General features: G+C 39.6%; 1 protein-coding gene across 1 annotated transcript in view; it reads right to left on the bottom strand.

The window, feature by feature from the left end:
* Window positions 1-24,796, bottom strand: part of LOC148364764 (metabotropic glutamate receptor 4-like) — a 445,635-nt gene that overhangs the window by 37,365 nt on the left and 383,474 nt on the right. Inside the window, exon 8 of the mRNA XM_088338975.1 lies at window positions 6,327-6,463. Coding sequence (XP_088195101.1) covers window positions 6,327-6,463 — 137 coding nt within the window. The remainder of the gene's footprint in view (window positions 1-6,326; window positions 6,464-24,796) is intronic.

The raw sequence follows: 24,796 nt of genomic DNA, 5'->3' as shown, positions 1-24,796 counted from the left end.
GAAGGGTCGTCGCTATTTCGCAGATTTTCACTTTTAGCGGGTGGTTTTGGTCTCCATTAACCGGGTCCAAAAAATTATCATTTAAAAAAAAAAAGAGATTAATATATATATATTTTTTTTTTTTTTCTTTTTGAAGGGTCGTCGCTACTTCGCAGATTTTTACTTTTTCGGGTGGTTTTGTTCCCCATTAACTGGGTCTAAAAAAATAATAATTAAAAAAAGAAAAAAAAAAAAGAAAAATTCCACAACCTTTTTTTTTGAAGGTGCGCCGCTACTTCGTGGATTTTCACTTATCGTCCCCATTAACCGCGATAACCGAGGTCTTACTGTATTCAAGAAAAAGTATCTTCAAGAGGCTACAGCATAAATATGGGGTCAAGAGTAGAGTTTAAACCCAAAATATTGTGTCCTTTGATGTAACAATACCATACATCGGGTCAATTTCTTGTAACCCCAAAGAGCAGGGTGTTTTGTTTAAAACAACCTAAATTATTTTGTAAATTTCACATAACTCAACAAAATGGGTCTTTATATTGATCCAAGCCAAGAATTGTTACTTTTTATTTCCCCAAAATGTTAGATTTTTTATCCCAAGTTAACCATTCATTCAGTTTTGAGCCGCATGTCTCCTCTAGGGCTTAAGGAATTCTTGAGCCCACCGCAGCTGTTTTCTTGTAGTGGAAGAGGGACACTGAAACTCTGGCCAGGCAATAACAGAGACAAATAATTACTCACACGCTTATCAATAACTTTGGAGAATTTGGACCTGCTAATCAGCCTATCATGCAGACACGGAAGGAAACCAGAGTGCCTTTAAAAAACACTCAGTCACAGGGTGAAATCGCTAATTCCACAAATGGGGTCCGATAGCTGGAATTGAACCCAGTACCTCTAAACTGTGATGAGGACGCGATAACCAGTCATTCAACGTTCGACCTCCAATTTAGTTTGAAATTAATTTTTTCAAGTATCCCAAATTATTACGCGAGTGAAGGTTTCAATAAACAGGACGTGGACCCATTGGTTACAGTTGAAAAAAAACCCACTGTAAAACCACCCCTAGTGACGCTGTTTTTCAAAAGTGTAGAAACAAGATATAGTTCCGCGTCATTGCATCCTTGTTAGAGGGAAGACCAGGCCTAAAAAATTAAGCCCGACCCGACCCGAGTCGTAGGTATATGACCCAAATCTGCCCGAACCCACTGGATTAACTTGATTTGATAAAATAACCCGAATTAAACCAGAAGTTTTAATTTGCCGCCAAAGTAAACATGAAGCTTTATATAGGCCGTGCGTACTTCAGAACCAAACTGGGTGTTTTGGCTGTATTACGCAGCTTGAGGTTCATTTAGGACTGAGTCCCTAAAATCAAGTATGAACTGAAAGTGTAGCACCTAAATTAACGGTTTGGCGCTTAAGTGTGATGTGCAGCGAACAAAAGCGAAATTGAAAATGCTGCAAATGGGGAAAGAATTTGCCAAAATGCAGAAAGTATGTAAAGCTTGTCAGCTTCTGGTAAGAAACAGAAATTATGTCTGAGGTGAGGAGGAGGAATCCGTGCGTCTTTTATCCCATCACCGAGGAGGAAAATGTCTTTGGTTTAGTGATTTTGTGTTAAACTGATAGATTAGTGAGCATTTTCTTTATCTAAATAGATACTTGATTAAAATAAGTGCATGCTGTGTAGATCCGTAGGGCAGCACGGTGGAGCGGTGGTTAGCGCGTGTGCGGCACAGTTCTGAGGTCAGCTACCAACGTTCCTGTGCGGAGTTTGTATGTTCTCCCCGTGCTTGCGTGGGTTTCCTCCAGGCATTCCGGTTTAATCCCACATTCCAAAAACATGCATGTCAGGTTAATTGGCCGGTCCAAATTGTCCCTAGGCGTGAATGAGCGAGCGAATTGTCTGGATGTGTAGATCCACCACAAAGGGGAGAAAAAAAAAACAGAAAGAGAGAAGCCCGACCAGTCCGACTTATTGATTGACATTTCAAGCCCAAGCGCTGATTACTTTTCATCTTTCTCTACGCTTTGGAGACATGGACTCTCAAAGGAAAACTGGAAATGGAATTCCAGGTCTTGGAGACGCGATGCTGCAGGAAACTCCTAGACATTAGCTACGTAGACCATGTTACAAATGAAGCTGTCCACAACACCATCTGAGGGCATATTGGACCCCACGTAACAGCAGTGCTATGGTCAGGTCGAAAGATCATCAGGACTGGCCGAGATATTTCTCCGCGGCACAGTCCAAGGGGACAGGAGCAGAGGAAGACAGAAAAATAACTGGGACCACAACATTATGGAATGGACTGGTGTCAACTTTGCCACAAAAACAAACCAGCAACCGTAATCCGCTGTCCAGAGTTGCGTCCTAATTGGTGCCCCAATGACCCATGCGGTTAAGGAATCCGTGTACTGTGAATCAGTAGTCAAAAAATAAGCAGTTTAAAATGTACTGTGGGTTTGGTACACAGTCTGTAAAAAAGGTTCTGCATGTAGCAATAATACAGATATCTGGAACAGGGCAATGTGAGCTTGAAGGCAATTTGAGAGGTTAACTGTTATATGGATGATTTAAGCTGTGCAGAAATGGCTGCCTTGATGTTCCACTCCCAATTGATTCTATTTTCAGGGTGTGTGGGTGTTTTTTTCGCAACAACAACCTTGTCAAAAGAGAAGACACTTTGATTTCAGCAGGTGTTTTTTTTTTTTTCTTATCTCAAAAGTCATATTATTTGAAGTCAAGAATGTCAGGCAACCTGTATTTTGATTTTGCAGGAAATTAAAATACAATTTTAAGCATTTCCTTTCGGTCGACATCATCAGAAAAAGTAAACCGGTGCAATCAGGGGAGGCATCATGAAAACACAACATTAAAAACATATTAAATGGTTATAATTTTTTTTTTCATTTAAGTTAAAGGGTTTTTGATTTTCTTTTCTAAAATCACTAACTTATCAATGTATTGGAATTTATTAGTTAATTTTTAAATTAATTAATTCATAACATAAGTTGCTATTGCTGAGCATCTGTAGATGCAAAGTGAGGAACGCAGATAAAAATGAGACCAACGCTTCTGATTTTGCGTACATCTCCTCCCCAAACAATGGAATTAGTGATATTTTAGCAATTAACTTCTTATTGCATGGACTTTTTTTATATTGGAGGTTTCCTATCTCTTAATGTTTTCATTCAAAATAAACAGCTAATAGACTTTATTGATAAGTTAAGGTAAGGCAATAAATCACTTACTCCCTATGCTACAGTTTATATTTTTCTGATCATGGAAATCCGGCTCAACTTGGGGATTTCTGTTGCTAGCGTGCAGCTAGACAGCCACTCTCTAAATCGCTACTTGCACTATAAGGAGCCTTACAGTTCTGTTGTACTAATTGAATGACAAGAAAGACAATTTAGTGAGTAATTAAATAATTCTAATATTGCTTTCTTTCTCTCCCAATCAAATGATAAATAAAATGCGTGTTAATTCATTTGTAAATCTGTCTTGGGCGGCAGTGGCTCGGGAGGTAGAGTGCTCGTCTTGGGATCAAGAGATCGCAGTTCGAATCCCGGCTCCTCCGCGTTACATGTCGAAGTCTCTTTGGGTAAGACACTGAACCCCTAATACCCCCAATAAGCAGGTTAGCGCCTTACATGGCTGCACGGCCGCTATTGGGAAATGTAAAGCACACTGTAAAGCGCTTTGGGAAGTCTTGACTTGAAAAGCGCTATATAAATGCAGATCATTTCATTTCATTTCATTGTCTGTGCCTCACCAAACACTAAACTCACTACACGTCACTCTTTTGAACTGAACAACCTCATTTTTTGCGTGTAATTTCTTATACCTAGTCTAGCTGGACTAAAATTCTTCACTTATCAGCAAGTGACCTAAGTACGCAAAATAAAAAATGTTTCAGTTTGACAATAAAAATAAATCAACGGTAGGCCGTAAGGGCCTGCAACGTCTTCTCTACTGGCCTGAAAAGTTTCTGAATTATAACAATCCTATGTTTTGTCCATGAATACCTATTAAATACTTTCAAATTATCTGTCAGCTTACTTTCACTGATGTGTTCCTATATTCAAGCATTTACATGAAATTTGAATCACATTGTTGCCAGGGTCAGAAATCTACCTCTAGGCCCTCACAATCAGTTCTGCCAGTAGCATAAAATAAGTGTTGATAAGTCTGATGCTTTAACCAATCAGATTTTGAGTTGGCAACACTGTGGCCTTCTAGCAGGCATAAGGAAACATCAGTGTTATCACAAACTAGGATTGGCAAGGGGGGAGTAACACAACAAAAAGGTAAAACAAACATATTCCTATGTCAACTCCTTATGTCGAACGGATATTTTCAGCCCAAAGTCAAATCAAATCACATGCCAGAATATGACAGGACAAGCTTGACTTTCATCATTAGGTTTAATGACGATAAAAAACAACTTCTTGATGGAACATAAATGCACATATAATCTGTATGGCAGAGTAATTAAAATATGAAAGACATGAGGATGGATATTATGTAAGAATTAAAAAGATATTGGGAAGTAAAATGTAGCTATATTCCTAAATAATGTTTTAAATTTAAGAGCCAATTGTTTTTATGTGTTACAGCTGTAGCTGCAATAAATTTACTGACCATAAAAAAGTTAGTGAGGGTTGGATTGATTCAGATGTACCTCTACTTAAGGCATATGTGTCAAACTCCCGGCCCGCGGGCCACGTCCGGCCCGCCGTGTAATCATATCCGGCCCGCAAGACCATTATTGTTATTAATGACCCGTCAAAATGAACAACGCCGTCTCATCCCTGGACATCATATTCTGACGTTTTAGTCACTGTACCTATTCCTTCATATATGACGTATACTGTACTATATACCAGGGGTTGGGAACCTATGGCTCGCGAGCCAGATATGGCTCTTTCTATGAGTATCTGTGGCTCAGAGACAAATTGAATTCCATGCAAATTTTCTCCATCTCGTTCAAAACTTGAACTATTGATCCTGTTCAGATACACGCAAAGCCAAGCCGAAACTGATTTTAAAGTAGTACTTTTAAGAATATATAGGGCATGTTTTCACTACAATTTACAGTCAAGGTGTTACACAAAAAAAAGCTCGTTTTGGCTGTACAATGCTAAAGAATCCTTTAAATAAAAGCTCACTATATAATCTGTGTTCAGTGTTCAGTGTGAATCCAAGTAACAAATTGTAAATACGCCAAAACACCGGAAGAGAACTTAGAGTTATTTAATTGGGTGACTGGGAGGGATGGGTGGAGCTATGCAAAACGTGCACTCCCTCCTATCTCTCGCCCTACTTCGTCTGCGCCAAAGGTAAGCACATCAGGCTCCCTGTTCTCAGAATGTTGTGACGTTTTTACAAAATAATTTGTGTAGCATTCTCAAATTTCTACTTTTGAGAGGATATATATTAAGGAGAGCAAAATCTTTTGGGATATTTAAGTTTTTTTTAATATATACTGTACATTGACGTAGGAGCAAAGGAATTTAAATGTTATTTTAATGCTAAGTTGTTTAAGTTAAGCTCTAAGTTGTATCATTTAACAAGATATTTTTATTTACAGCAAAATAATAAGTACTGTATACGTGATTTAAGGTTTAAATTTAATAGTCCTGTCTGTTTTTATTCATATTTATGTTCCAAAAACATTCAGTTTAAGTGTGTTCAATAAATGCTTATCCTGGTTGTCCCGCGACCTTAAGTGTGTTTTGAGTTTTGGCCCCTTGTGCAATTGAGTTTGACATCCCTGACTTAAGGCATAGGTGTGGAATGCAAGGCCTGCAACTGAAAGAAACCAAACTTATGTAATGATTTCACTTTTGTCCAATCGTTTCCACTTTTTCAAAAGCTGACAGTCACATGCGGAGGATTGTTTAATTAAAAGGCAAAGCACACTAATCAAATAAAGCTCGCTCAAAAGACAAAAGCTCCCTCTCTTACTGCTTCGTGTGTTTCAACTTTAATCTCTTTTAGGCCGCCCAAGGCTTCTTCTTCATATTGTCAAAACATAATTTATTTTGTTCCTTTTATGCCATTTACTGTTACATAACCCTCATTTCATCAGAGTGCGTCGAGCCCCCTCGGCGTTACGGTTTGGAAGTCAATGACGCCGTCAGGCAAAGATGCTATTAAATGTGTCTGTCATGGCTCCACTTTCATCACAATCCGTCCAGTTAATCATTCAAGGAGACCCTCAGGATATTTACACACGGTACGATGGCAGCCGTCAAGCAATTCTTGAGGAGTTAGGCAACAAGCGCGGACGGAAACTTTTAATCCATTTGATGTCACTCACGTTGAGATGAAGTTGATCCGTCCAGTGGCCGATGATTTTGTATTCTGCTGTGAAGTTCCGGATCTGATACTGGTAGATCTCGTAACGCCCGGGAGCGTCGCCGTTCTCGTTGAAGAGCACTGGGTTTCCTGCAATACCTGAATGGGATGAAATACCACTGTCTTTAATAAATATTTTCAGTCTATATACCAGTATATACCACAGCCATATCCCCCTAGTGGGAAGTGGCTGGAGTCATTTCTGACTCTTTTTGGGAGATTGATTCAGAGGAGGGGATTCCCAGCCCCCTCGCTCAACCCAACTGAGGTGTTGGCAGTCATTAGGTGACCAAACCCCCCAATTCCAACCCCTAATGCTGAACGCCAAGCAGGGAGGCAACTGGTACCAATGCTTAAGTCTTAGGTATGACTCGGCCGAGGCTTGAACCACAACCTCCCGGTCTCGGGGCGGGCGCCATACCCCCAAGGCCACAGAGCTGGTTTTCTAATGTATAAAAACACTCTCAATTTAAAAATCGTCAAAGAGTTTCTCGATACGAGATTTGTTTCAGGATCATGGTTATGACTCGGATTTCTCGTACATTTTCTCATACGCAGGGTTGGGTAGGGTTAGTTTAACTTGATTATTTTCAATTACTTTTGGATTACTCCAATACCAAATATGCTAATAAAAGACAAAAGAAACTGAATATGAATAAAAGTCCTACATTTTGTGCAGGCTTGGGGAGTAACGGAATACATGGAATGGCAAAAATGATGTTGGCAAGCTGTTTGGATGTATTTTCATTTTGTTTCTGTCGCATTTTATGTTAGTTTTGCCGGAGATCAAAGAGATCAAAGACAGGAGAGAAAGCTTACCACGTGTTTTGAGTCATAATTGTATCCATATTTAGTTTATTTTGTCTTTTATTAGCATATTTGGTATTGGAGTAATCCAAAAGTAATTGAAAGTAACCCAGTTAAAGTAACCCTACCCATTCCTGATAATAACCATATGTTAAATCCATATGCATAAACAACTGATTTCTTCAACAGATTTCAATACTATCATTAAATCACATCACACATTTCAAGAATATTCTCAGGGTGAATTTGGTTCTCATCTACATCAGTTTCTATTGATTAGAAAAGTGAATTGCTTCCATCATCACAGGCTCACGGGGGGGATTAAACACAAGAATTGATGTTATCTTGCAGACCGATTCCCGCAACCATGAAAGGGAGCGAGGGGATGCCGACAGATGAAGATTAGGCTCAAACTCATGTACAGATGAGACTTGTGTCGGCTATCGCTGTCCTCAACGAAAAAGTTTGTATAGGATGACTGACGTTGACGCGCAAATGCAAGATAAACTGATCATTGCCTCAGATTGTATCGGTTGCCATGGCGCCCAATTGGCCTCTGTTGTGTGGCGACAGCTTCTGTCACGGTTGCCATGGCGCCCAATTTGCACCGCCCGTGCGCGCCAGCTGAAGCTTGTTGACAGATTGGCTCCCTGTCAGTATTTAACCGCTGTCCTGACAGTCGCCTTTTGTCGGTCCGTCTGCAAATTTCCGTTTTTACACAGCAAGCCATTTTTTTTGCCTATTCTGTGTTTTTGCTCTTGTTTTTCTACCGCTACGATCTGATTGGTTTCGACTTTTTCCGTTCCTGACCCCACCTTCGCGGGCCACAAAAGTCCCACTTCCGCGGCTGAGCAACCTACTCCCCCCGACCAACGATCTCCGGATCGAGTGTGTGCTCAAATTCTCTTTCTCTCTCTCACTTGGATTGTATCTCGTATGTAGGGCAAACTTTTTACCCGAAAGACATCTCATATGTTAACTTTCTTGTAGCTCTAGTAACTCGTATTAAGATACATCACTATATATATAATATATATATTATATGTGCAGATACATTTTTCAACTATAATGTTTGTTATTTGAATACTTAATTAATATAGAGTGACTTTACATGAAAGAATAATTACATCAGATCCTTTGAGTTAATATGGTCCTTGACGAACATGACTTCGAAACACCTGTACTTCACAATATAGCGACATCGAGTCGCCAAATTGTCATGAAACGGAACGGGACTGTCTTGAAACGGGTCGGGAAGCAGGAAGTTGGAACTCATTTGCGTAGACGATCTGTCACTTTAATTGAGAAAGAAAAGTTGTCCAACACACAAACGGACCAAAAACAAAACAAAGCAGCCTCAAATGCAGGGAATACTACAGACTAGGCATTTAACGGGATTAAACAGAACTTGCAGGATCTCTCAGAATGTTACACCGAAGTGCAACAAAGTCCAACAAGCACAACAAGAATAAACAGGTATCAAACAGGCATGAACAGGTTTTCAACAAGGGTAAACAACGATCTGGCAAAGGGCAGTTCCGAAAGGGAGGTTTAAGTACCCATAGGAGTAATCAGGAAATGCAGGTCAGCCGGTGTTAAGGGGCGGGGCCAGCTGGGCGCCATGACAACCGTGCAGGACATGACACAAACTTTACACGATGTCCCAACAAAGAAATAAAAAAGAAAGCACCAAATAAGGTCATATATAGTATTCAGCTAATTTCAACAAGAAAAATAAGCCAATTGTTAGTTTTTATGAAGCGTTTGTTGGCCCTGAAACTGATACTAAGGGTGCACGTAACAACCAAATCAGCTCGAGCTGTGTGGTGCAATGACAACCATTAGCAACCACGCTAACAGTGATACGCTTTGACTTTGCGTCTTCTGTTTCATCACACTGATAAGTGTGTGCTGTTTGAAGACAAGCCGTAATGACGTGTCCCGAAAATGACAGGCCTCATCTTTACCATACAACAGTTTGATGAGCCTTACTGCTGAACCAGTGAAGCGTTTAATCAAGGTAGAGAGGCGTCCTGAGAGGCACAGCAAAGGAAATCTGTCCAATTGCTTCTGCCTTCAACATTCACAAAAAAAGATTTTTTTTTTCCCTTGAGTGCATTCCCTCTGTTATGATTTTTTTAGAGCATGCAAGCCTCCCACACTACCAGAATGAAAAGGGTGCAAGTGCTAATTCTGCTGAGTCGATTTTTCTTTTGTTTCATCACCAGAGGAAGCGGTGCTTTGATCCACATCTGGGCTGACTCATCCTGATTTGGATTAAAGCTCAGGTCGAGCTCGCATCGGCGACAATGCCGCCCACGTCACAAATCAGTCCGCCGTCATAGGAGGATTACACTGACTTTGTGTCCCAGAAGGGAGAAAATACAGTTTCCATTAAGCACATTGACACCCTCAACATCGACCTGTTCTTTTTTCAAATCTCATGTGTTTAGAAAGGAAGGCATTGACTCAGCTGGATTGTTAGACAATTTTCCAGTAAAGCATAACGGGAATTGAAGTTACAGGCAAGGGTGAATAACCGCAAATCCATTGATAAAACGATCAGCACACCGTCACAGTCCGTTCTGACAATTTTACATGGTATTAGCAGGAAATTCACAATTTCAGGTCACCATCTCAGAATAACTCATTTTAATTGGGGCTTCTTTTGGCAAAATGAAAGTAGCACCTCTGAAATCGGTACAGAATTGCTGTTAAAGCCAAACTGGATAGACTCCTGTGCAATTTCAGGCCTTTGGTGTGCAGTCAGAGCAGGAAGGAAAGCACAGCCACCTCTCCTACAGATTTTTTTGAGAAGAGTTTGGCGGATCGATTCTGATATTGAAACTACCGATACTGAGAGAGTACTTGGATTGGATTGATGCTATTGTCTAAAAGCCCCGGTTTGTAACATTTGACCACTGTTGTCTAAGGAAAACCAGTGCCAAATGATCAGCATATGAAATGAAATGAAATGAAATGATCTGCATTTATATAGCGCTTTTCAAGTCAAGACTTCCCAAAGCGCTTTACAGTGTGCTTCACATTTCCCAATAGCGGCCGTGCAGCCATGTAAGGCGCTAACCTGCTTATTGGGGGTATTAGGGGTTTAGTGTCTTACCCAAGGACACTTCGACATGTGACACGGAGGAGCCGGGATTCGAACTGCGATCTCTTGATCCCAGGACGAGCGCTCTACCTCCTGAGCCACTGCACCTAGATGCCAGACAAACATGGCAGCAACTAGGTTTGGAGTCCGCTAATAAATAAATAAATAAACTTGTCTCAACCTATGATCTTTTTTAAAATGAAAAACATCAATGGTGTTATAGTTCATGTATTAAATACATGATTTTTTTCCATGACTACAGGAACTAAATATTACAATTTGTCCGTTCACGATTGATGCTGTCTTCCCATTTTAACTATCCCTTTATAAAAATGTTGTTAGTGTGTCGTAGGATTGTACATCCATGATAACTTTCAAATTCGATCCAATTATGGTTGCACTTCATTTGCACTACGTACAAATATTGTGAAATGAAATATACCATAATTCCCTGACTATGAGGCCCACCTAATAATAAGACACAGTTTCAAATATACCTCTCTGTGAAAGACAAATTTTCATATTTAAGGCGCCTCAAAATATAAGGCGCATGAGATTAAAATTGAAGATTAAAAAAAAATAAAAAATCATAGAACATACATTTCTGAGAACAATGTTTCCTCTAAGCTGCGCGCAAGAAAATCTAGCCAGCTCACAAAAATCAGGGCTCGAAATTGCTAATTAAGAAGCGAATTAAGTCAAAGTTACAGTGCAGGAAGGTAAAAATGCAAGGGTTCCCCTGACGTTGTGTTCTAAATGCGGTATTTTGAAGTCAAAGTAGAACGAAGTTGAGTAAAGTCAGTAGAGTTTTTCGAGAATAGGCTTCTTCGGCTCGGCTCACTAAAAGGAACCGGCTCTTTCGGGTCCTAAACGGCTCTTGAGGTTGTTTTTGCTTCGTTCATCCCCATATGACCAAATATTATGTAAAATTATGCACAAAATAACTTAAAGGAAGGGGGAATAGAACAAAAAAGAAAAAAATACCAAAATGAAAAAGTAGTGAAAAGCTGGTTAGCACGCAGCCTCACGGTGCGAAGGTTCAAGTCCAGATACCGCAACCTCCTCGTGTGGAGTTTGCAATTTCTCCCTGTGCCTGCGTGGATTTCCTCCGGGCCATCCAGTTTCCTCCCACATTGCCAAAATATGCATGTCAGCTTGATCGGCCTGTCCAAATTGTTCCTAGGTCTGAATGAGGGAGTGAGTTGTCTGTCTCCATGTGCCCTGCGATTGACTGGCAACCAGTTCAGGGTGTCCCTTGCCCACTGTCCGAAGACGGCTGTGATAGGCTCCAGCACCCCCGTGACCCTACTGATGGATAGTAGATACTCTTAGTAAAGTGAAAATAATGATAATTATGATGAAGTGTGCCCTGCGATTGGTTGGCAACCAGTTCAGAGTGTCCCCTGCCCACAGCCCAATGATTGCTGGGATGGGCTCCAGCACCCCCGCGACCCTACGGAGGATAAGCGGTGCAGCTAATGAGATGAGATGAGATGAGATGATGAAGTGATGTACATTTGTATTTTAATTAGGTGTTTGTTACATACATACGTAAATACACAAGAGAGGGGGCGGCAGTAGCTCAGGAGGTAGAGCGCTCGTTTTAGGATCAAGGGATCCCAGTTCAAATCCCGGCTCGTCCGTGTTACATGTCAAAGTGTCCTTGGGTAAGACACTGAACCCCTAATACCCTTAATAAACAGGTTAGCGCCTTACATGGCTGCAAGGCCGCTATTGGGAAATGTGGAGCACATTGTAAAGCGCTTTAGAAAGTCTTGACTTGAAAAGCGCTATATAAATGCAGATCATTTCATTTCATTTATCTAACTGTAAGACAATTAAAGGAAGCCAGGGTGTAGGATGGAATAAGCATATGTTTCCTCTTATTCCTTGTCAGACATGTGACGTTATAATTTTTTTGTTGTTTTTTTAATTTTTTTTTATCTTTTACTTCATTTTTATCACTTTTGAAATAAAGTTTCATTTAAAGGTATACCGTATTTGTCATGGGGACTTTACTCTATTTTCATTATATTGCTGCTTTTTTGGTTTGACTCTCTTTACTTTTGAACTGAAACTCTTCTTATAAAAATATTTAAAAAACAATTTGTATACTATTTAAGTTTGAATTGTAGTAATTTAATGAAAAAATATAAAAAATGTAGGTTGTATTTTGTAATTATAAACTAACTCAAAGGTGGAATGGTTCAATTATTCAATGATCATGAGATTTACAAGCAAAAGTATCGGTATCGGCTCAGTATCGATTGATACTACCCCGTATTTACTTTGGTCTGATCAATACCAAATATGGCAGTTTCGGTCACTCCTACTTTCGAAGTGTTAATCTACTTCTATTCCATGCAGTCCCAATGGTGGGGGCTATAAAAAACCTCTTGAACTTCTAATTACTCTTCTGTCAATAGGACTTGCTTCCAAAATCAACTGCTCCTTGAGTGACACTCGTTGAGTTCTTAACCGTGGGTTTACATGTCAAGTCAAGTCATTTTTATTTGTATAGCCCTAAATCACGAAGAGTCTCAAAGGGCTTCACAGATTATTACACTATATTACACAGACTATTTTTCAGCCGACAAAAAGAGTAGGTTGTTCATATGCTATGGAGTAGAAATGAGTTTTAAGCTTAGATTTAAACATTTCCACTGAGGTTGCAGATCGGATCTCAGGGGGTCAAGCACTGAACCCTGCGGAACACCACAGGTAACATTAAAGGGCTCAGATGTCATTTCGCCATATTTAACACAGTGGGTCCTATCTGAGAGGTAGGATCTGAACCACGAGAGGACGGTTCCTGAGAGACCAATCCATTTTTCCAACCGTTCTAGTAGGAAATTTTGGTGCACTGTGTCAAAAGCAGCACTAAGATCCAGCAGCAGCAAAAGTGATGAAGCGCCAGAATCCATTGCCAGTAGGAGATAATTTGTTACCTTGATCAGAGCTGTCTCAGTAGAGTGGTTAGCCCTGAATCCTGATTGCATAGATTCAAAAAGGTTATTCTCGGATATGAAATCATTCAGCTGCCGTGCCACTACTTTTTCAAGTACTTTAGAAAGGAAAGTTAGGTTTGACACAGGTCTATAATTACTTAAGATTTCTGGATCAAGGTTGGGTCGTTTCAGTGTGGGTTTAATAACGGCAGACTTAAAAGCTGCTGGAACTACACCTGAGGAGAGTGATAGGTAGGAATCATGTAGGAATCGACCGACTGAGATCAGAATTCTGATTTTTGGAAAAACCTAAATGAATAGCAGACTGTGACGCACTCCTTATACATGGCGTTTGCGAGAGATCCAATTGCAAGGAGCAAAGCCCGAATGGTGTCATTAGGCAAATAGATGTTTCCGAATTTATCTTTTGACAGTACATGAAAGAGAATGCTATCCACACACTCACCATAATCAGTGAAGTACCGTTGCTGTTTCCTCCTCACTCCAAGACGGTGCGCTATGCTGTGTTTTGTGTGTTTACAAGTTGTCTACGTATGTTGCTTGACAGAATTATGAACAAACACACTATATAATGTAAGTATTGATACAAACGCCACATTGTTAGCCGTGGGGGAATTAAATAAAATGTCTACGGAGCGAGCTGCCAACGGTAAGACACATCTTTTGGTGCTCCACAAAATAAGTTAATTTTAAACATTATAACAACACCTGACAAATCTATCAACATGCACAGTAACGTGATTGATGTTGTCAAGCTGTTTGGATTTATTTTCGTTTTGTTTCTGTTGTGCTAAAATGTTAATTCCCCTTATAGAGATCAAAGAGATCAAAGCCAGCAGAGAAGGTAATGTTGTGACTCATTTCATCTGTAGGTAAATTGTATCCGTTTTTATATTAATTATTGTTATTATTTCTATGTTCTCATATATATAAAAAGGATGATGTTGGTTAAAATTCAGACTAAAGAAAAATATGTTGAATTCATTGTAAACGTTAAAAAAAAAACACTATACGATCTCTTGTTAGAAGTATCTTGTTAAAATGGATGTAAAAATGTATTGTGATATTATAAAATGTATTTTATGTAAATTGGGAAGAAAGCTCTTTGATATGCTTTGGGCAGTCTACAGAGCGAGCTGTCAACGAGATCAAAGCCAGCAGAAAAGCTAATGTTGTGACTCATTTCATCTGCAGACACTAATAAAAACCTCATCTTCCAGTCAAGCGTGAATGTGGATCTTTGGTGGGACAGGTACACCGCGGTTACATACTCAAAAAAAAAAAAAACAATCTATGTGAGACTTGCACGGCGACACAGTGGTTAGCGCGTGTGCGGCACAGTTCTGAAGTCATGAGATCGAACCTCCTGTGTGGAGTTTGCATGTTCTCCCCGTGAATGTGAATCTTTGGTGGGACAGGTACAACGCGGTTACACCAGCGCGAAAAAATACCCAGTGCTTAGCCTTGAAAATGTAATTTACTATTTAACGTTGTAAGGTGAGTAACTATATTGTGTTGATTACTGTATTTTCATGACCATAGAAAAACCGCAGTCTCTGTTAAGTGTAACATTGCTGTATTTACATTTATATTTATATTCAGTACTTCAATACTCTAACTCATTACAACATTTATTTATATCTGTACATTCAAGAAAACTGCGGGTCAGATGTATCGACATTTCGTTCTGTATACACGTGTACAAGAATGACGATAAAGTATATCTGAATCTGAATCTGAATTTAACACACTCATATGGTGCACCTGATAATACTGGGCACGTTTTATATACAATCTGTACAGCCAAACTTCACCATTTGATGTTCTTATGGTGTCCTTTACTATGTGTGCATTTAATGGCGGCGCCCTCTGTTGGCTGCGGCTGCATCGGCTCGCTACAACGGGTCAGGTGTATCGACATTTCGTTCTGTGTACATTGTTACACAGAATGACAATACAAAGGAAATTATTATTATTATTATTTAAACAACAACACACAGAGAAACATACAAGTAGGTTAATAAAAAGTGTGAGCAACAGTGAGTTTGGATGTGCTTTATTTAAGTTTTAAGAACTATATATTAAAAACAAAAATCGAATAAAAATAAATAACAATCATTAATAGGCGTGGACATGATAAAGTACGGATCAAGAAAGCACAAAAATAGAGCGGGAATAAAACGTATTTTTTGTTTTTTTACCAGGAAACATTATCACTCAAACCCAATGATGTCCTCAACCTGTTTCTGAATTAAACAGCTGCACCAAACATCTATCAAACCGAGTTAGCTTTCTTCACTTCCCATCCCATGCAGTTCCTCGGAAATGACGCCGGCTTTTGCGAAAGATTGAAAAACAGGGCCAGAAGACACGCCTAAGCATCTACAGTCTGCCTTGAATGATCATGTTCATTCTCTTCACTTTTTTTTTTACATCGGCTGCGAAGCGCCGCACAGAAGAGGTGCCATTAGCGAGACGGCATCGGCGATGATCGCCAATGACAGACGTTGCTGTCCCCTGTACACCAGAAGCCATTTTCAGAGATGATTAAGTATTGTGGAGACAAACTGTCAACTTCGTATGCATTTTTAAGGAGAAGATCTCTATTATAATTTCTGATTGTAACATTATTATTCTCCATTACGAGTTATGTTTATCACTAGACCGTTCAAGATAGCAATACCACTAACATTCAGTATGTTTGCGGTCTATCTACCCTAAATTCCGGACAATAGAGCGCACCTGATTATAAGCCACACCCACCACATTTTAAGAGGAAAACCGATTTTGTACATACACAAGCCGTACCTGTATATAAGACGCATGCGCCCACATTTATACATGTAAAACAAACACAAAATTAACCCAAACCCGACTTCAAATCCCACGATTGAAACTAAATGTCCTTCATTAAAGTCCACAGTTCAAAAATCCCAACTCCTATTTCTTTAACCAACTTTTTACCCCCTCTTCTTTCCTTGTCCGTCCCTCACCTTTAGCGGTCCCCACTTAAACTCGGCACCCCGCGTTTGTTCCGCCCCTCATTTTTCGTTCACCCGTGCAAAACATATCAGAATAAGTGTCTAAAATAAATACAAATAAATACATTACAAAAATATAAAGTTGCAAATACATATTATACATGGATTACACATATTTACAAAGAAAGACGGTACAACGAGAGAGTTTTCAAAGCTTTAATAATAATAATATAGCTTTGACAGGGCAGTTAATGGTAGCAACACTCGAGCGCCGCTGGCGGCCGCTAGAAAAATTACATAAATTGGCCGCATCACTGAATAAGCCGCAGGGTTGAAAGTTAGGGAAAAAAGTGGCGGCTTATAGTCCGGAATTTACGGTACTTCAAGATTGATTGGTCCGACATTTTTTTTTTTTTTTAAACTCCAATAAACTTCAAAGTCAAAGGGATTTCTTCAACACTGAGTTTTAAAAGATTTCTCAAAGGTCTCAAGTAAAGGCATTAGTTTGTTGATTACTGACAAATTACTCTTTTGTGATGCAAGTGACATTAAAATGTGAAAAAAAAAAGGGCACAGGTGAATGACTGATGACAATATGTATATTTTAATTAATTTCCCAACTATGGTAATTGGTAATTACTCAATTTTAACCTTTAAATATCAATGCAAAGCGATAAAAACGATTTTCCTTCTAAATTGTTTTGGGGAGGAGTCGGGTGTCACATGGCACTTAGATTAAAAAAAAAAAAAAAAAAAAAAAAAAAAAAAACATAACAAAACATGTTCATGTGCAGCTGACATTCAACACGAACGCTAGTACTTTACAGGATTCCAAATGGAATAGAGTCAGGCACACGTCGGAATTACGTTAGGTTCGGTTGTAGACAAACCCGGGCATTGACTGCAATACTACAATACAATACTTTACCAGCTCAGTAGCCTAGATGGTAAGGCGCCCGCTTTGGGACTGGGAGGTTCGGGTTCGCGCCCCGGCCGAGTCATTCCTAAGACTTAAAAAGTGGTCGGCGGCGCCCTCTCTTGGCTGCGGCTGCATCGGGTCAGATGCAATCGACATTTCGTTCTGTGTACATTGTTACACAGAATGACAATACAAGGAAATTATTATTATTATTATTATTAAAACTGTTTTGAGCCTGTCCCCATTTTCAGCAAAACAAAAAAGTAGGAGCAATGCCCTTAAACACAGACTTTGTTTTATAAAAATGTACAATGACTATGACATGTAGACAAGCTTTAGAAATGACCACGCTACCAAGCACCAACAATATTTTACAGTCTTTAATATCATGTCCTGCACGGTTGTCATGGTGCCCAGCTAGCCCCGCCCCTTGTTAAAAACCTGTTCTTGCCTGTTTGATACCTGTTTATTCTTGTTGTGATTGTTGGACTTTGTTGCACTTCGGTGTAACATTCTGAGAGATTCCTGCAAGTTCTGTTTAATCCTGTTAAATGCCTAGTCTGTTGTTTTGCCTGCATTTGAGCCTGCTCCGTTTTGTTTTTTGGTCCGTTTGTGTGTTGGACAACTTTTCTTTCTCAATTAAAGTGACAGATCGTCTACGCAAATGAGTTCCGGACTTGCTTCGTGACACTTAAACTGTTTTGAGCCTGCCCCTTTTTTAAACAAAGTCATCAAATATTGACTTTTTGGTTTCAACAATATAAACTGAGCATGACATTGTGGCTAGCTCGTGCACATCTGACCACTAACCCTTTTAAGTGAGGGCAAGCATCAAATTTGGACTCCAATTTGTCTGAAGCAGGCGCGCATTGTTGCCGTTTCTAGTAGAAAAGATGCATTATATTTTAACTTTTAACTTCTACATTTATTATACTTCACACAAGTATACTGACATAAAAGTATAAAGAAAAGTCCAAGATGTAATTGAAAGTATAACCTGAGTAATACCGAATGTTTTAACCATACAGAAAAGCAGGGTTGGGTAGGGTTACTTTAACTTGATTACTTTCAATTACTTTTGGATTACTCCAATACCAAATATGCTAATAAAAGACAAAAGAAACTAAATATAAATAAAATGACTAAATTTTGTGCAGGCTTGGGGAGTAACAGAATACATGGAACGGCAAAAATGATGCTGGCAAGCTTTTTGGATTTATTTTCATTTTGGTTCTGTCACATTTTATGTTAGTTTTGCCGGAGATCAAAGAGATCAAAGCCAGGAGAGAAAGCTTACCACGTGTTGTGAGTCAAAATGTTATTCATATTTAGTTTCTTATGTCTTTTATTAGCATATTTGGTATTGGAGTAATCCAAAAGTAATTGAAAGTAATCAAGTTAAAGTAACACTACCCAACCCTGCTGAAAAGTATATTAAAAAAAAAAAAAGTATACAAATCCAGTCTAGTTCATTGAGTTCGAGGAAATTGTCTTCCTTTGGATATATTGTTTTTAATACATTGCAAAAAGTTTGTCCAATAAATTCTGAAAATAAAATCAAGTCTCGAAACCAGTTTCACTTAATAGTGCAAACTTTGGTAGAGTCCCGTGTACTATGGGTAAATGTTAGATAATATTAAAATCACAATATGTTAATTAGGTCAATGTAGTTATATGAAACTGAGCTTGCATAAACTGTTACTTAAGACCAGCCTTTTAAGAACATTTAATTTGCCCGCAGACAGGTTCTGAAAATACCTCACCAGTGATGTGTCATTTAGATTTTCTAAAAAATGTGATTTCTTACTGATATGATGTTTTGCTGGTTAAAGTAACTTCTTATCACAACGCTGTAATGACATAGTAACAACACAGTAATAACATACGTTAATATTTTAGACATGTATATAAAAATGGTATCCTCTGCGCCCATTAGGTGCAAAAAGTAGTTCACGACTTCAAAAAAGTTGTTGACTCCTGCTTTGGACTGTGTATTTAATCTTGCAATGAGTCTTACAACACCAAAAGCATAATTTTACAGATCAAGTACAATAATTTTGTAATATATGTCTAGTAGTGTGGTGCTCACAACTATACAGTAGTAAGTACATTGAAAAGCCAGGGATTTATTGATCAGGTATAATAAAGTACTGTATACTATTTTGTCCAAACTAAGTGCAAATAAGTACTAAAGTAATAGAAAAGATTTACTACTTTTCGGTAGGGTAGGCTAAAATCACTCCTCTCTCTTGTTCTCTCATAATACTCCTAACTCAATTCTACCCAAAACTGAATATTTGGCTCTCTTAAAACTTAACACGTGTTGTTTCTGAAAACCACAATGACCAAATTAAAACCTTCAAGCATACTACTTTCAAGGGATCAACAGCTCAACATGTTTTTCTTAAAATCAACTAAAATATGATGAAAGTTGAGTTGGTGTGAGTTAATCAATGCCATCGTTGTGGAAGATTTATGTGAACGTGACACAAATACATTTTCCATCAGAGCACAGTTGTTCTCTTTGCGGTATTACGTTTTGGCATGAAGAATGAGCTTCCTTTCGCCTCACTGCTTTTGTTTCTTGCCACCTGTCCACGTAGTCGTGCTGGTATGAATATTTGAAGACTGAATGGTGCCAGAGAGCTGATTCACAATCAGCTCAATTTTGTACTCTGGAACCCGTGCAGACATGTGGAGACTGTGCCACCTCGATGGGCAGCCAATTGGAAGACAAGGCGCTAACATGTCATAGCTTACTCGTCAAATAGTATTTCTAAACTGGGGTGTGAACATCAAGTCGGTTAACTATCAACTCTGGGCACAGACCATAAGATAAGGTAAAACCTACCTTTTATAAATTAAAAGCAACCAACCAAAACTTCCTAATGATGTTAAGATTAGAAAACTTAGCATTTTCCATATACAGTGGAACCTCAGTTCTCGATTATAATCCGTTCCAGAACCCTGTTCGAGAACCGATTTGTTCAATCACCGAAATAATTTTTCCCATTAAAAATAAGGTAAATCGTTTTGATCTGTTCCAACACCCTGAATGTTTACCATGAATGTTTAACGTAAACATAAAGCTAACCCAGGCTAATCGTACGTTCGCGTTGTCGTAATCTTCCGTACGAAAGATTACGCTAACATGAACGTTTAAAAATAAAAAATCAGGTCGTTTACAAGTCATTTAGCACCACAAGTGGCTAGCGCTTCATTGGAAAGGGGGCTCCGTTCCAACACCCTGAATTTTGGGCTCAGTTCCAACACCCTGAATGTTTACCTGAATGTTCAACGTAAACATGAAGCTAACCCAGGCTAGTCGTACGTAAGCGTTATCGTAATCTTCTGTACGAAAGATTACGCTAACACGAATGTGTAAAAAAAAAAAAAAAGATAAATAAAAGAATTATGAATAGGATTTCTTACCTTTGTGGTGGTCAGCAGAAGGCGCATACTGTATTCCCTAGCAAGATCAGAAACTCGCGCACCTCTTTCATATTTAGCTACTATGTCTTTCTTAACGGCAATAGTTGTACAAACATGTTTTCTATTTTCACCTGTCCTGCTTGCACCGACCTTCTTCGGAGGCATGGTCAGGGGCTAAAACACTCCGTTCACCGATATTAAAAGCGAAAGCAAAAAGAGGCAAGTGTGCACGGGATAACAGTAGGTCACGAGGGGTGGGGGCGATCTACACCATCTACACCCGTACGCCGCTCAGCATCGCACTCTAGCGTACGCACTCACGCATTACCGGCGTTCGAACTACGAATTTTTGACCGAACAGCGAAGCAAGAATTTCTCGAATTTTTTGTTCGAACACCGATTTGTTCGAAATGAGAGGCGTTCGAAAACCGAGGTTCCACTGTAGATAGGTTCCCCCTATGTTCCTGCACGGAGTCTGCACTCGGTAAATGCCGGTCTACTTGAGACTCAGAGAGCCAAGAAGTCTGCAGGCTTGAGAGCGTTCTCCATCCGGGCCCCGGTGCTGTGGAATGCCCTGCCTCCGGAGATAAGATCTGCAACCTCAAAGGAAGTTTTTAAATCAAGGCTTAAGACACACTTCTATTCTAACGCTTATGATTGATGCCCACCTCATATTCTATATTGTCCTGTCTTTTTCCGACTGCCTGCCTGGTGGGGATACAAAGGAGAAGGACGATTTGAGATGAGTCAGTGGACTAGCGTTTAACCTGAAGCATGTCAACGCCTGCATGGACCAGCTGGCAGAGATGGGAAGCTGCGTCGTGGCCGTCATTGACTTTCTGGACTCGTTTACAGGCTGGGGGCGTCGCTGCTGTCATGCACTTTCCGGAAAAATGACAACATCTTACCTAGTGCTTACTATGTTTGTGTACTGTAATGATAAATGTAATTCACCCTGGTCATCCTGGAAGGGGGATACCACTTGTGAGGTCCCTTCTCAAGGTTTCTCTTTTTCCTCACTCTGAGGTTTTGAGTTGTTCCTTGCCTGCATGTTGGTTTAAGATCAGATAATTGTGTCATTGTAATCCTGTGCAGTCCTTTGAGACATTTTTGTGATTAAGGGCTATATAAATAAATTTGACTTGACTTGACTTGTTAGTAATCTAATACACCAACCCAATAAACATCAAAGTAAAGGGGATTTCTTAAACACTGAGTTTTAAAAGATTTCTCAAAGATCTCAAGTAAAGGCATTAGTTTGTTGATTACTGACAAATTACTCTCTTGTGACGCAAGTGACATTAAAAGGTGAAAACAAGGGCACAGGTGAATGACTAATGACAATAAGATTATTTTAATTAATTTCCCAACTATGGTAATTGGTAATTACTCAATTTTAACCTTTAAATATCAATGCAAAGTAATAAAAAACATTTTCCTTTCTAATTTTGGGGGGGAATCGGGTGTCACATGGCACTGAGATAAAAAAAAAAATCTTTCTGTCCCTCCTATCTTCTACCACAAAACAGTTAACACTGCCTTGTTATTTTAACATGTCAAAACTATGAAAATGATCATTGAGTTTAATTGTGTGCCTTTAGAATATCAAGACTGATATTTGTTTCGGAATATACCTGAGTAACTAAAGGACTTTTGTAAATGTTAAGCCTCAGGCTGCTTTGATAAACATTATTAAAAAATATTTCAGAATCATAACTTTGTTGTCAAGAATGGGTAAGTTAATGATACTAATCTTGTTTTGAAGAAATAGCCAAATAAGTGTTATTGTTCATTCCAAACGTTTGTAAAAGAAGAATAGAAAGGAGAGGTTTCTGGTTGGGTCCCACCTAGGGTTGAGAATGCATTGTTTTATTAACTACTTGAGGACAGTCTACTTTTGCCCTGCGTCCAAGCTGGTCATGCTCCTCTGAGCTCGTCATCTTTTTGCTGATATTTTTGAAAAGTGTGAACTTATTACGCTCCCCAAGTGCTGCCATCGGTGTCTCGACAGGCACCAAAAACGTTCTCACCAACCTGCAAGGCCTGAAAGCCAAGCCAGGGTACTGGTATTTAAGTGGTCTGGTTGAATATCACTCAGATTGCCTATGTTAGGAAGCTTTTGAATAACCTGGGTTCAGAAAACTGTGATCTTCCCACTTTTCCCACTTTATTTTTTTTATTTTTTTTTATTTACCTTATGAGCCTGGGTTAGTTCCTTGTGCTGTATTTTCCCCTTTGTAAATTTCAATTAAACATGCACGAGTGTGTGTCTTTTAAAATAATAAGAACCCCTAAAACTGTACGAACAAGTAATCTGAATTGACATAAAGCCAACTTGAACGGTGTTCTTTTATACGGGCAGGGCTTGGCGAACGAAAAGTCAGGTAGTAAGGCACCAGTATCGACAACACTAGTGGCATCAATTGGGATCCAAGAGGCAAGTTGTCGGGGTTTCAGTAAATCCAAGCAGCAAAGGTGACAGTCCAAGAGTTCATCAAGCAGTACTTGTGATCCAGATGGGCAGTTAGGGATTCAGCACACTGGCAGAACAAGTAGCTAATACAAGGGTGCTTGGGATGTGACGATGAGTAAGACAAACTAGCAAGGAACCAAACAGAGTACTAATAAAAGCAAGAGGTCGGGTTGTGATAGGAGGAAAGTCCGTGGAGAGATCAGAACAGGTGACCTCAGCTGTGAGGAGGAAACTTGAACCCGGGAGTTAATGGCCAAATACTGCCAACACAGAAGCTCTATGTAGGAAAGGTCAAAGCCGACTTTACTTCCTCAAAAGGCTGGCCTCCTTATACATCTGCAAAAAGCTCCTGAAAATATTCTACGAGACAGTTGTGGCAAGCGCCCTCTTCTATGCGGCAGCGTGTTGGGGAGGCAGCGTCATGAAGAAGGATGCCTCTCATCTCAATAAACTGGCGAGGAAAGCGAGCTCTGTTGTGGGCACAGAGCTGGACAGCCTGACAACAGTAGCTGAGAGACGGGCACTGAAAAAGCTGCTGTCAATCATGGACAATTCATCACATCCACTACAGAGCATTATATCCAGACAGAAGAGCAGCTTCAGCGACAGACTGCTGTCACAGTCTTGTACCACGGACAGACTGAGGAGATCTTTTCTTCCTCATGCCGTGAGGCTCTTTAACTCCACCTGGCGGAGTAAAGGCCCACATTAAACCACACCCCCTTCATTGCATATTACCGTATTTTTATTGCAGTGTGTATTTTGTGTAGCACTATTTATATACTCTATACAACACGCTACAGTGGGTATTAGCACGTCACATTGGGTATTTGTATATTGTATTCCTTTTGCTTTATTATTGTATTGTTCTTAGCGCAGGGATGCTGCTGGAAATGTGAATTTCCCTGCGGGGATGAACAAAATATCTATCTATCTATCTATCTATCTATCTATCTATCTATCTATCTATCTATCTATCTATCTATCTATCTATCTATCTATCTATCCATCTCTATCTATCTATCTAAAGTCAACAGACAGAGAGGTGTGAGAGAAAGAAAACCCTATAGAGAAACAGGTTAATTAAGAAATAAACAATTCATTAAAACAGTTAATTGATCCCAATATTTCTCACAGAGTGTATTTAAAAAACGTAATCTACCGTGTCAATCACACCAAATAGCCAAACTTTATTTTGGCATTAGACAAAGAGAACCGAAGCGCTGCTGTGACGCCGATGGCAACATGTGCTGGCACAGCACATTACACCTCTCCAGTGGTGAGCAAAATTACAGAGGAAAAAAAAAACAAGATCCAAGTGACTATGTAATGAAATTAAATGGCCGAGGGGGGGACGCGAGCCGTGGTTTCGGCTGTTTGCCCTGTGCTGTTGGTAGGTCGTCTTCATTAGGGTGGAGATTCTAGGCCAGTGTAGCCAATGTTTGAACTGCAGATAAGAAATGAGACCTGTCATGTGGCACAAACTGCTTGTCTAAACAGTCCGCTGGCATAATGAGCTCCACAGAGGCCACCTCTTCTCCTCCATTTCCCCCCTTTGCAACATTGAGTTCCCCTGTAATGCGACAACGTGTGCCCCGAGGTTGCAAATGCTTTCGAACTCTCAGCCCTTTGCTTGTTCTGGGCCACCGGGGTTAATTAACTGCTTGTAATCATATGCAATATTTAATGATCGTGGTAGCGGTACACACCTTAAGAATTAGCGCTCATTAATCGAACATGTG

This window comes from Urocampus carinirostris, chromosome 6, assembly GCF_059441175.1.
Source record: "Urocampus carinirostris isolate Australia breed hairy pipefish chromosome 6, RoL_Ucar_1.0, whole genome shotgun sequence".
NCBI lineage: Eukaryota > Metazoa > Chordata > Actinopteri > Syngnathiformes > Syngnathidae > Urocampus > Urocampus carinirostris.
This window is presented reverse-complemented; position numbering and strand designations above follow the sequence as displayed.